This window comes from Oreochromis aureus, linkage group 8 (assembly GCF_013358895.1).
Source record: "Oreochromis aureus strain Israel breed Guangdong linkage group 8, ZZ_aureus, whole genome shotgun sequence".
NCBI lineage: Eukaryota > Metazoa > Chordata > Actinopteri > Cichliformes > Cichlidae > Oreochromis > Oreochromis aureus.
The window spans coordinates 13,234,156-13,246,833 of NC_052949.1; the positions used below are offsets into that span (position 1 = coordinate 13,234,156).

A 12,678-nucleotide genomic window follows, 5' to 3' on the forward strand; every position below is an offset into this window, starting at 1 on the left:
CTGAAGTACCTACAGCTGGGTTTTATCTGTTATTAAAATTTGATTACATTTAAATGCATGTTATCTTGTTAGCAGTAGTCCTTTTCAATCTTTAACGTACCTAATTTGTGATGTTTTATTGGCTAAAAAGAATTTAAAGGATTGTTGTTTTTCTTACCGCCTCTCTTACGCAGGCAGTTCGACATGACACCTTAGATGTGTCAGGCAGGGCAGGGTGTGGTTGCGGGGGTGTTGAGTGGAGGACTCAGGTAAAGAGTCGGGCTGATGGTGCGTTCAAGTGCTGTCTGAAACATTGTAATTATCAGCTGAGGGCTCGTGATCGAACAGTAGCAATTACAAGTCAGTAAGTCGGAACAGCTGAGTGGCAATTTTCTGTTGTCGTCTTCACACACAAAGACCTGAAGACTTGCATATGCACACACAAAAAGCTAGATAGTCAGCCAGGCAATACAACACGGCATCAATATCAATATCAGAGTTCATAAATTACTTTGAAAATAATCCGTTTTTGCTCTCTGTCGCTGAATCATAACTTTGTTTTCTGCAGCAGGATTTGGCTAGTGTCCATTTCATTTTTTCCTTGGCTAAGAACTCTTGAGCACATCTCGTACATCCCAGTAATAAGAAGTATCACCTAATGGCAGCATAATGTAACAACTAGACCCTAAAACCTTTGACAATGTCCTCTGCAATTAAGCCTGTCGGTCTTGTTTTTAACTAAAGGAAATGTATTCCTTCAAATGTCTGTTTAATTGGCCGTGTAATTAGTTGGTTAAGTATAAGCTTGCTCACATTGCATAATATAAGCAGCAAGGTGGAGCTTGGCTGTCACTGCTCCATCTGGGATCCAACAGGTCTCAGATGAACACAGTTGTTAAACATCTCAACTGTCCCGTAGCCTGCTGCCTTTTTTCTGTTCACAAAGACAGTAGAAGGTGTTTGGTTTCCAGACGTGTTATTTTTGCATATCAAATGGAAAGCTAGCATTCTGATCAAAAGTATTATCTTAATCATTTGAACTGAATGTCCTTCCTACATTTCAGTGCCTTTTTATCCATTTTAAATACTGCAGTTCCTGTTAAATAACAAATGCATTCAGAGTCCTGTTTTAGCCTGTAATTCCTGGACAAATTTGCTCACACTTTGTCTATAAAATCACGTAGAAAATAAATACAAATCGAGTCCAAAAAACTTTACACTGTGTAAAAATGTAAATAAAAACAGAATGCAATGATTTGAAATTCTCAAACTCTGTTATAACCTTGCTCAAAAACCATAACGTAGAGTTGAGACTGACACCAGAGTTTTTAGAAAGATTTGTTTTATTTTAAATTAGTAGATTATCTCAGTGAAAAAAGTCCAGCGAGCATGAAGGCAAGAAGTGTTGTCTCCAACGCTAACCTCAAGCATGCCTTGTCAGTTGTAGACAATTGACTCTTTAGACCCGTGCACTGCTCTGTAGGTTGGGTAGAGGTTGCAAAAGGCTGTAACACCCCCCAGTTTCCTCCAGCAGCCTTAAAATACTAAAAAATGTCAGTCAGTCGTCTTCCTGACTGGAAAAATCAATGCCGAAAGGACATGTGTGGCTGGCAACAGGAACAAGTATGTGTCTGACCAGTGCCCATCAAATGCTTTCAAATAAGTAGACTTCGCTAAACATACATGAATGCCCCTACAAGAGGATCATACAAGTTGTCATATTGAGCACACACACACAGATCAAATCAAACACACAATCAAATTCAAATTGAGCTTATATTTTTTCTAATATGGTCCATTTTCTCAGTTTAAACATTTGATATGGTTTCTATGTTTTATTATGAGTGCAATTTGGGTTTATGGGATTTGTAACTTAGTAGTTTTTATCTGGATTTAACACAGCATCCCAACATTTCCAGACCTCATTTTCTAATTGTATTCATTGTTAGGAAGAACATTGGTCTACAGATAATCTTTCATTACCCCGCATATTTCAGGAAGACTTTCTGTCTTGGTTCATTATTAACGTGATTTAAATGAATGTATGTTTAAATAATTTAGTCATTTTTGGAGAAATCGTGTCCCCAGCCACATGTTCTATTCTAGTTTAATACTCTCACTTTGAGAAATGATCATGGTGCATCCTGAGAATAGGCCAGCTGTTTTGATTAATGACGTTCAGTGTCAGGAAGACTAGATTTAGGTGAGATAGTGAAACCTAAATTTGGAGGCTCTGACTACTGATCAAAGTGACAAAGAGGAGCTGTGCTCTCTGAGCTGCTGTAATGACTGCATGTGCTTTTCTGCTGCTATTAAAAATGGATCTAAGCTATTTTCGTTACATTAAAGTGAAGTCTAGTGAACGATTGTTTAACCCTCTGGTGTTTGGATAGCCATAACGCTAAAAATATTGCACTTAGAATAGTAAACGTGACATGAACTGTACATGTTAAGGCCTGCTGTATCTGTTTATTTCATGCAGGAAGGATTTAAATGTCAAAAACACCGCGCTTTAGTTTCTCATTGAAGGTATCTTCCTGCGTGTGACCTTAAGATAAAGTCACTCATCTGACCCTTTTAAAGAATAATTGGACAGTCATGAATGGCAAATCCGTAATCTTTGAACTCTGCTTTTAGTGTCATGGCCGGCGTGTTTTCAGCTTACATTTTTAGATTTGGTCATTAAACTGGTGGGGAATAGCAGCGTGATGCCAATTAAACCTACTTAACGGCTATCACTTTCCCCCACTGAAGCCTGCGCCACTTTATTCATTAAAGCAGAAAAGTGCGGTGTCAGAGAAATGCATTAGATGAAATGTTTCATTAATCTGTCTGCCTTGTGAAAAAGAAATAAACGTTCGCATAACTGTGCCATTATTCCAAACAGTTCTGGAAAGAAAACAAAAGTGATGCACCGGCCATCACTAATACTCACTTTGAGTACAGACACTTTGTTCCCCCTCAAAAAATTTATATTGTATATAATGTGCTGTATATGAAAAGCATGATTTCAGTGATGTCAAGCTTCTTCTTTTGGCTGCTCCTTTAAGGGCTCCATCTTACTCTACCTGTTGCATCCTCCCACACTAAACCTCTGCATGTCATCCTTCACTACATCCATGAGTCTCTGTAGTCTTCCTCTTTTCCTCCTGCCTGGCGTCTTCACATTCACCATCCTTTGTCCAATATATCCAGTATCCCCTCCTCTGCACATGTCCAAATGTCTCAGCCTTGCCTCTCTAACTTTGTCTCCAAACCGCATAACCTGAGCTGTCCCCCTGATGTACTCGTTTCTCTGATATACTCATTTCTAATCCTGTGACAAGCGAGGAGGCAGGGTTAATCTTCTGAACCAAGATTCATGATACTTGAGTAGAGGTGAGTATGAAACGAGACAGGAATTCAAGACAAAAATTAAATTTGTCCTGGTGGAAAAGAGCGCTCTCTGAGTGATTTTCTTTTTCTCCTTTTTCTATTTCTTTGCTTTTTTGTATATATGCTTTTTTTTAAATAAAAGTTAGAAATGAGTATTTCCTTAAAGTCTGAAAATTGCAAAATTAAGCCCTCTTGCAAAGATTGGCCAAGAAATTCAGTATTCCCAAAATGTAAACGGATAAAAATTTTCATCATCTGTGAAACTTTACACTTCTAGTTTATAAAGCAAGCTGCATTAGCCTCGTGGTTAAATCAAGAGAAGGTCACTGAGCTGCATAGGGACATTTCTTTCCTCAGACTTGTTGGCTCAGTTGCAAAGCCATTTTTACAGGCTGAGCATTATTTTCCATAACAATGTGCCGTTTTTATGCGAAGAATTTTTCCTTTCATATACAGTTTATGGGAACGCTCTGTGTAGATGTTTTAGTTGTTGTTATAGACAAATGACATGTTTAGACTTGGCCAATAAACGAGGTTCACGCTCTTAATGTTTAGTCAGACTGCCGTTAGCTTTGATGATAGCTTGCATTTGCTGTGTCACATTTATTTATGTGCGGAGCTGCATTAACTTTTTTGCCGAGATGTCATATTGATGATGGGAGAGTCAGACCGTTACGTAAAGCATTAAACTGCACATCGCAGCGATTCACAATGGGATTAAGGTCTGGACTCTGTGGTGGCCAATCCATGTGTGAAAATGCTGTCTCATACTCCCTGGAGCACTCTTTGACAATTTGAGCCCAAAAAATCCTGGGATTGTCATCTTGTAATATGCCTGTGCCATCACAGAAGCAAAAGGCATTGATGGGAAATCTGATCATTCAGTATGTTCAGATAGACAGCTGACCTCAGTTTTGAGCACATAGCATTGCTGAACATAGAGCTGACTGATTGAAGCAACCTCAGATCATAACACTGCCTCCACATGCTCGTAGGGTAGGCATTAGGCATGTACGCATCACTTTATCTGGCTCTCTTTTTACCCTGATACGCCCATCACTCTGGAACATAGTAAATTTGGACTCATCAGACCACACGACTTCTATTTCATTGCTACGAGTCCAATTTTTATACTTACAATCAAGTTGAAGTGCTTCTTTTTAATCCAGTTAGGCTCACTGATAAATGGTTTTCTTAAGGCTACACAGCTGTTTAGTCCACATTGCTTGTGAGATGATGGCTCACCACTATCCTTCCAGTATGTCTGTGAAGGTTCTCAGTCATCCAGGTCATCGTACTCTAAGGAGCTTGGAAAAGAAAAGCGTCTGGACTTTTTTAAGTTTCCTTGAAGACGTTTCACCTCTCATCCAAGAGGCTTTTTTTAGTTCTAAGAGCAATTGGTGGAGAGTTCCAGATTTTAAGTCCTATGGGAGTGTCCCCAAGAGGGTCATGGACCCCCTATTGATCCTCTACCTAATCACATGAGCCAAGGTGTGAAAACGGGTGTGGGTCACAATCAGCCAAGGTTTCAGGTGAACTCATTGAACCCACTATCCTTCCAGGTTTTAATAATTAGGATATTGGAGAGTTCTAACCCAATTTTGGTAGCTTCACAAGTGTCTTTAGTTGTTTTCTTTGCTTGATGCAGGCCAATAGTTCGACTCTTCTAAAAGGGAAGCTGTTGGGTGACAGTGGGTTGTGTCTTCCAACATGGAATCATGCAGTGATTCTCCAATGCAAAGTTCTTATCTGTTTGATTAGTTAAATCCAGGTAGTGACTTTTTTAGCCAGTAAGCTTATATTTCATATATTTACATACACTTACACTTAGATATACTTAAACATGACTGTCGCTAACCGGGAAGCTAGGATGCTGTTTTACAATATTAATAAGCTACTTGTACTATCAGTTGTTGTGGCTTGGAGGTAAAGTATCTGAAGACAAGTAAACTGCCTGATCTTTACTTACTAGTGAAACAATGTGGCAAACTAAAGTAATAGTTCCTTTAAATAACTACCATTTCTGTAAATAATGATTCTTATTTAGCGCCACATTAAACTTTAGACTCTGATGTGATACATTGTGTTTCATACATCCTGGAGACTGATAGCTATTGTGACCCTTGGTAACCATTGGTGGTTACAGCTTGCGTCCAATCAAAGTCAGCCTTTAACTCTGACCCAACCAATATAATCTATACCTATGCCAGATTTTTCATTTAAACTAATAAATCAGAGGTTGCAGTCAGGGATACTTGGACGTTTTAGTGTTTCCTAGCCAAACAATTTAGACGACACCACATTTTTTCAGTTTACTGCCATGAACTTAGAGGTCCATAGCTTTGTTACTTAACACTTTACTGTAACACTAATTGAAGAGGCTGCTGACTGACAAGTGAAACGGCTTTTTCTTTCCCCTTTCAGTCCCTTACCCAAGTCTTATCCACTCACCGTGATCTCCTTAAGGCGATTCAGAAGTGAGATTCGACTTAAATTCCCCTAAAGGCTCTGTTTCAAGACCAATCTGATAAGATTTTTTTTTAAATAAATGATGTAACCTTGGAAAGTGTTGGAAGCTTGGCTTACAATGTAAGACCCTGCTGCAGAAGCGCCTCTGTAAGAAACTGTCCACAGATAAAGCAGAATGAGACTTGGTATCTGTATGAAAACAGCTGATACCTGTTGGCTGACATTTCTAAACTGGAGTTTCACAGAATTGGTTGCTGGCTGCATTAGCTGCTAAGTGAAGTGGACATGTTGTTGTGGCGTTATCAGGTTAGCTGCAGGGCTCTGGACAGGCTGCAGGAAGTCTAACATGGGCTGACGGTGGTTTAATGGCTGTGTACATGATTGAATTTCTTTGTTGAGCAAAGTATTTAGTTACGATAAGAACGATTGAAATGTGTTGTCTGTGGATCGACAGAAATTATGTAAACTGTACACATTAACACAAGTAATACACTGCAGACGTTTGCAGTATCAGTATTTGACTTTTGGCTATTTTTTATGACTTAACTTGCTTGAGATTTATTTCTAAGGGCACTTGTGCTACTTATTTCTCCCTTTTCCTCAGTATCTCACAGTTACGTGGGCCTAATGACACCTCCTATACCAGGAACTATCACATAGGCTGTTTTCACTTCTTTAGTAGGTGTTCATAACAGAAAACAGTGATTTACTAATGAATTGCCATTTAAAATAATAAAAAAAAAACGTATATTAAATGTTCATAGTGACTGTTTTTACAAAAATAAATGCTTTGTTACTTTGATGACAGCCACATACTTCAATGTGAAGGACAGGGCCGGTTGCATCATCTCCTGCAAGAATTGCCTGCATACAGCCTGCGTATATGCTGAAGACCTCCAATTTATTCCAAAACCTGTTAAAGGATAAGTCAGGGTAACTCACTCTTTTACATTTTCAATCAATCCAAACAAAAAGACAAACAATAAAGCTTAAACGATTCTTGATTAATATCCTACCCTCTGTGACACTCTGACTCACGGTGACTGAATTCTAAGGATGTAAATCTTTAACGAGCATAATAAAGCGCAAGTTTTTAAAAAGGCCTCAGTAATTGCAGCTGGGGGTTTTTCCCCAGGCAACATTACTCAAATTGAATTTACAGAATGGCTGTTTGGGACTATTTCCAATCGTTGATTAATATACATCCGTGCTCCACTGAGTATTTATGGCAGCAGTGCAGTGGCGATCATAATGGGGGTGGGGTGGCGAGGTGTGCACCTACTTGTCGTGCGCCTCGTTTTCTGTGTTAGTGGACCACCAGTGAAGCTTGACGTCAGGAAGGTACACAGCATACTTGTTAATGGAATGAGCTCATTGTTAGTTTTGGTCTTTACTCGGGATTTGTGGCCAATTTAAAAAATGTCAGTGGATTTTATCCCCTGAAGAGACATGCTTCATCAGTACGCTGAGCAGGGACATTGTGGTTTATTTTTAGTCAATTGCTTGAGTCATAAGGTGTGATTAAAAACTCGTATAAAAAAGGCCCTTAATGATGTAGTCATTTGTTAATTTGAGAAGTGTGTAGCTCTAAGCTGATGTGCATAGGGTATTAATGATTGGCTTTAACCATTTATTTACTTATATTTCATCCACATACATCAAACTTAGAGACTCTGCTGTTCATAACAATATATTTTTTCTTCTCTTTTCTCTTTTTAAGATTATTATGTGAATCTTAAATAATAGCAGACAGTGTCCACTTAATTCGTTTTTTTAACTGTAATGTAAAAATGTCATGTCCAATTGGTACATGCACATGTTTGGAAGGTATCGGGGTGTCTAGGTTGGGCAGATCAGCCCTTTACTTTTTAAAATAAGGAGATTTGGCATCTTCCCTCTGACATTCCAAGCAGACAAACTGTGTAACCCATTCATGCATTCATTTCAGCAGTGCTACACTTCTCACGCCTCATCTTTAAAAAGATTTATAGTGGAGTGGAATTACAATGCATGTTGCATAGCAGGAGTTCTTTGAGGCTAGCTCCCCATCATCCAGAGTGAGAGTCCATTCAGTTTGTGGAGAGTGCAGTATACTAAGATCCTGGGCATAAAAAAACCCCACAATAAGTGCTGCATTAGTGTACAAATGACACATGTTAATGGAAACTGCAAGAACAATGAATAGTTAACTCTCCCCAACTCCTGTACATGCACGGCATCAGCAAATTGTATTTGATGAGAACAGCTGAAGGGAACGGGCCTCAGAGAGTGCGATGTGTGACACCATTAAGGTGGAAGAGGAGTAGGATGTCATGAGGTAAAGAGTCTGAGCTGTGTTGGCCTCGGGGCTGTGGGGTGTTTCATCAGGGAGCATGGCTAACCTCTGCATCCTGTCTCGATTTCCTGCTCTGTGAATCATGCCAGTCCCAGCAGACAAACAGACAGATGGACAGGCAGGCAGAAAGACAGGCAGGCAGGCAGGCAGCCCACTCAGTGAAGCAGAAACACCAGGAGCTCAGTGGCTGCCATGGATACACTCCTGGAGTCTCTTTACTGCTGTCTGTGTATGTTTACTGTATGCATGTGTACAAGCATGTGCTTAGCTTTGTTTTGAAGGCCTTGCACCTTGTCCCTAGATTAGAAATGATGTATTTAGCTTTTTGTTGACCAAATTCTGTTAATAAATTTCAGGGCTCTGTAGGTGGTAAGAGTTAATGTTAATGTAATATCTAATGTTATCCTATTAATAATCAGTGTATATTGTGAAAACTTGCCAACACAACACATCATCCATTGGTTTGGTTTGGTTTCCATAGAGGTTTCTTCCTGTTAAAAGGGAGTTTTTCCTTCCTACTGTTGCCAAGTGCTTGCTCCTATGGGGTCATCTGATTGTTGGGGTTTTCTCTGTGCTGTTGTATTATTTATTTATTTTTACAGATTTTACAGTTAATCCAATTAATGGCAGCAGCTAGAAATTGCATATCAAAGTTGGATGTAGCCTCCTGGTATTTTAAAGCCCAGCAGGATGTGACCCCTCTAGTTGCAAAAAGATCTTTTGATTTTACAAGTGTAAGAAAAATAAGTCTGCTTCTCACCTGATTTACTGGCTCTGTAAATCTAATCACTTCTTTTCTTCTCAGCTTAATCAGCATAAGTTAGTATGCTAATTATTGTCACAATTATTGTAAAATAAACAGTAGGGTATGCTTAAATGTGTGGCAACTTTATGAGCGTGCAGTGTCCTTGGTTTTCCATTGACATATATGTGTTTTCTTTTCCTGATTAACATCCAAAACTACACTTGTTATAGGTCAGAGCATTGACCTACAGGGCTCAAGGGCTCAATTACTGTATTGCAGCAATTGATAACCAATACTGGGGTTTGTTTTTGTCTTTTTTTTTTTCTTCAGGAGGTCCATCGGATCACCACGGGCGATGGTATTAAACGCACGGACAAGGATGATGCAGCGGCCAGCGAGGTGGGCTGGATGACCTCGGTTAAAGATTGGGCCGGAGTCATGATATCTGCTCAGACGCTGACAGGAAGAGTCCTGGTAAGCTCATTCTCAGCCATCATCCTTTGTTCAGTTTTTGATTGACATCTTCAGCTACTTAGGCTTACATGTAGCAGGCCGCTGCTTAAGATGTCGGTGAGATGAAGCGTGACAGCCCATCATAATCATCCCCAAACTTACTGATGACAGCAATTCACTTGGTTGAGCTCCCTTGTAGTATTTTTGTCTTGTGAAAAACATTTGTTATTATAGGACAAGCCAGAGGAGCCTGCGTCAGACCAGGCACAAACTGGGCATGTGTGAATATTCCTTGCTTTTATTTTTGCTTGTCAAACCCATAAACGTATCATTGGGAAGTGTATCTCCTGGTAGGTTTTCTCTCAGACAGCGAGGCTTACACATCCAAACAAAGCCTGGGCAACAAAGCAGAGAGATTTAAGGCATGTATTAAGGTCATACACCCCATAATAACCTCGGACAGCAGAGAGAAACAGATGCCAAAGAAAGGAAGGAGGGAGGGACATGTGCAATTTTACAATTGCATTTGGTCATGCGATGGTGCCTGGTGTGTCTGCTCACAGGGTTAGATGGAGAACACATCCCTTAAACACCTGTTATCATCTTGTGTACTGTACTATATTGCCACACGATATCCAATCAGGGATATGGTGTTTTTTAAATTATTCTTATTTTTGTTCTTATTATTTCTCAACACTGTATAATGATTTGGCTGTAAATGTTCAGCATTTCAAGTACTGCGACTGTGGAGTGATGAAATGAGATGATATGAGTGGGAGCACTGTGCCAGAGCTTGACGCAGTGCTTCGGGCTCGATCCCACTTTCAACTACCCCCTTAAATGCGGTGCAGCATCTCCAGTTGGCTCGGCGTGTGGAGGTTGTTAATCTTGAATGCCGGACGAGCGGTACACTAAACTGTTATGATGGGATGTGGAATATTAATGATCCACCTAGTTCATATTTGTGGGCTAAAACGAAACTGCTGATCATGTTGGAAGGCTAAGAAGATGGAATACGTCTTTATTTGGACCCTTATCTGACGTTGTTCACTTATTCACAAATATTTCAGTTGATTTCAGAACACTTTGTCAAGTCTTTTTGTTATAAAGTGTCCTTAAAATGTGTCATGCTTACAAGAAAATGTTCCTTTAAATCTAAATTAAAATATTGACTCTTGATTTGAGTTGATGTGCACATCCATCAAGTGGCAACATCTGGAAAAAGATGCCAAATCAGAAGAACCCAAGAAGAACTACTTAGATTACTGAGACTTGAGGCTAGGTCCACAAGCTAGTCATTCCTATAGACTCCCATGTTTAAATATACAGCTAGAGCCTTGAAATTACCTCCCTCTCTTTTACAAATCACCTGTTTATAATTTTTTAAGACATATGTCTGCAATATTAGTGGCGCCAAAATGGGACTTCACGAACAAGTGGATGATGTCACGGTGGCTTCATACATCTTTTATATACAGTCTGTGTGAGTGTGTGAAAGGTGATAAAATCAAATATTTTTTTGCTCCCGGCTTGAGCAACAAGGGGCACATTTTGTTCATCTTCCTCCAAACGTTATGAAACTCAAATTGTCCCCACAGTGGACTGAGTGCAGAGACTAGTGGTGGTGTATGTTGACAGCAGCATTTTGCTAACAACATCTCCCCGTTCTCTGTTTCCTTGTTTTTCACTTTAAAACACCAACGCTTCCCAGCTTGCTTCTTTGTGTGTGTGTGTGTGTGTGTGTGTGTGTGTGTGTGTGTGTGTGTGTGCACAGCTCAAGTGCTCTGTCTCAATGATAGCTTGACACAACTGTTTAGCAAGTGCTCGTCTGTAACCATGGCAACTGCAGCTTACCTAAACAGGGCAGATGTGTGTTTTCTATTTCAGCCTTTTCAGGGAGCGCATTAAAGCCTATTTCCAGGCCATCTGAGAGCATTTTTACTGGGGAGTAAGAGCAAGGAATAGCTTAAATAAAAGTGAGTGCTTCTGTGTATAAAGATCCTATATTTATATGTATCTTGAGCTGCTATTCCCAGCTGTTTTCTATTTGCAGTCTTGTTTAATAAAAGCCAGCAAAGAGTAAATCCGCCAGTTTTAAACTTGAACCTCTCCCAAAAAAAATCAATTAGTGGTTGTGCATATGAATCCAAATGAACAATCCAGTGTGCTGTTTCTAATTAATTTTAGTAATTAAACCTGACTACATTATTAAGTGCAAATGTGGCTGAAGTTGAAGTGGATAAATTGAGACAGTTGAGGCATGGATTATGCAAAAAAAGAAGGCTCAGCTGCAGGATGCCTGCAGCGTTTTGCAATTTTAATTTAACTTTCTGAATCTCAGTTTAGCAGATTGATACCTGCTGCTTGCAGTTGCTCGTGCCGTATAGCTCTACAAAGCCTTTTTACAAAAGGTACAGAAGAAGACCTAAAAGACAAATAAACAATCAAAAAACTTAAAAACATGGACGCGAAAATACGCAAATATGCGGACCACAAGTTAAAAGTTAAAAGACCAAAAAATTGATCGCTGAATTATATTTGATAAGCCCAAGGCCAAAAATAAACACATAAATCATACGTTTCAATTGAGGGCTTCTGTTCAATTAGCTCTACAGTACAAACACAGAGTATGTCAGAGCACAAAGGTTACAAAGCTGGTTAATGTTTAAAGTACATGACAAGACATTTGGTTTTCTGAGTGACCGAGTTTGATGGTTGTGGCTTTTTTTCCTCACTTCTGTAATCGGGCATTTCAACTAAGGGGCTTTGACATCTGTAGCATGACACATTTTAGGTAAATGTAACACATTACACAGAGGAGGCACGATCACTGTAGACTTAGCTGAATGTTTACCTCTGACTGTGACTGTTGAGTGACAGACAGGTGCAAGCTGCCCTGCGGAAGCTGAGGAAGCCCAGTGTTCATTTGCCCAACCGGCCTCAGCAGATTGTAAAAGATCAAACCTTGCCTTTAGGGCTGTTTGATTAGCAGAGAGGACACTTCCTGGTGACCTTTTAGTCTGTAAAGTTTTATCTGCAGGAGATCTAGTCTCTGATCTTTAAGCGCTCAAATAAAACGAGGAAAGGCGAACTCTCATGTTTAGTTTTCAAAATTCAGGTCAGCAACATACTGTATGTAAAGACATGGGTTTCCTCTAGATTGGGGCCATCTGTCAGTTTATTTACTATTGCATTTTCCCTCCCCATATCCATTTTAGCATCACACAAGACCACCCTCCCTATTCATGACAAATGTCATCACATTGCTATTTGCAAACGTCAAAACAAACGCACCTCAGGGCCTGAACAGTTGGCTGCAGTT

At 39.7% G+C, this 12,678-nt stretch overlaps 1 protein-coding gene across 1 annotated transcript in view; it reads left to right on the top strand.

Annotated features, from left to right (window-relative positions):
• Positions 1-12,678, top strand: part of LOC116327464 (calcium-activated potassium channel subunit alpha-1-like) — a 100,099-nt gene that overhangs the window by 4,709 nt on the left and 82,712 nt on the right. The window contains exon 3 of the mRNA XM_039616452.1: positions 9,234-9,377. Within this exon, the coding sequence (XP_039472386.1) occupies positions 9,234-9,377 (144 nt within the window). The remainder of the gene's footprint in view (positions 1-9,233; positions 9,378-12,678) is intronic.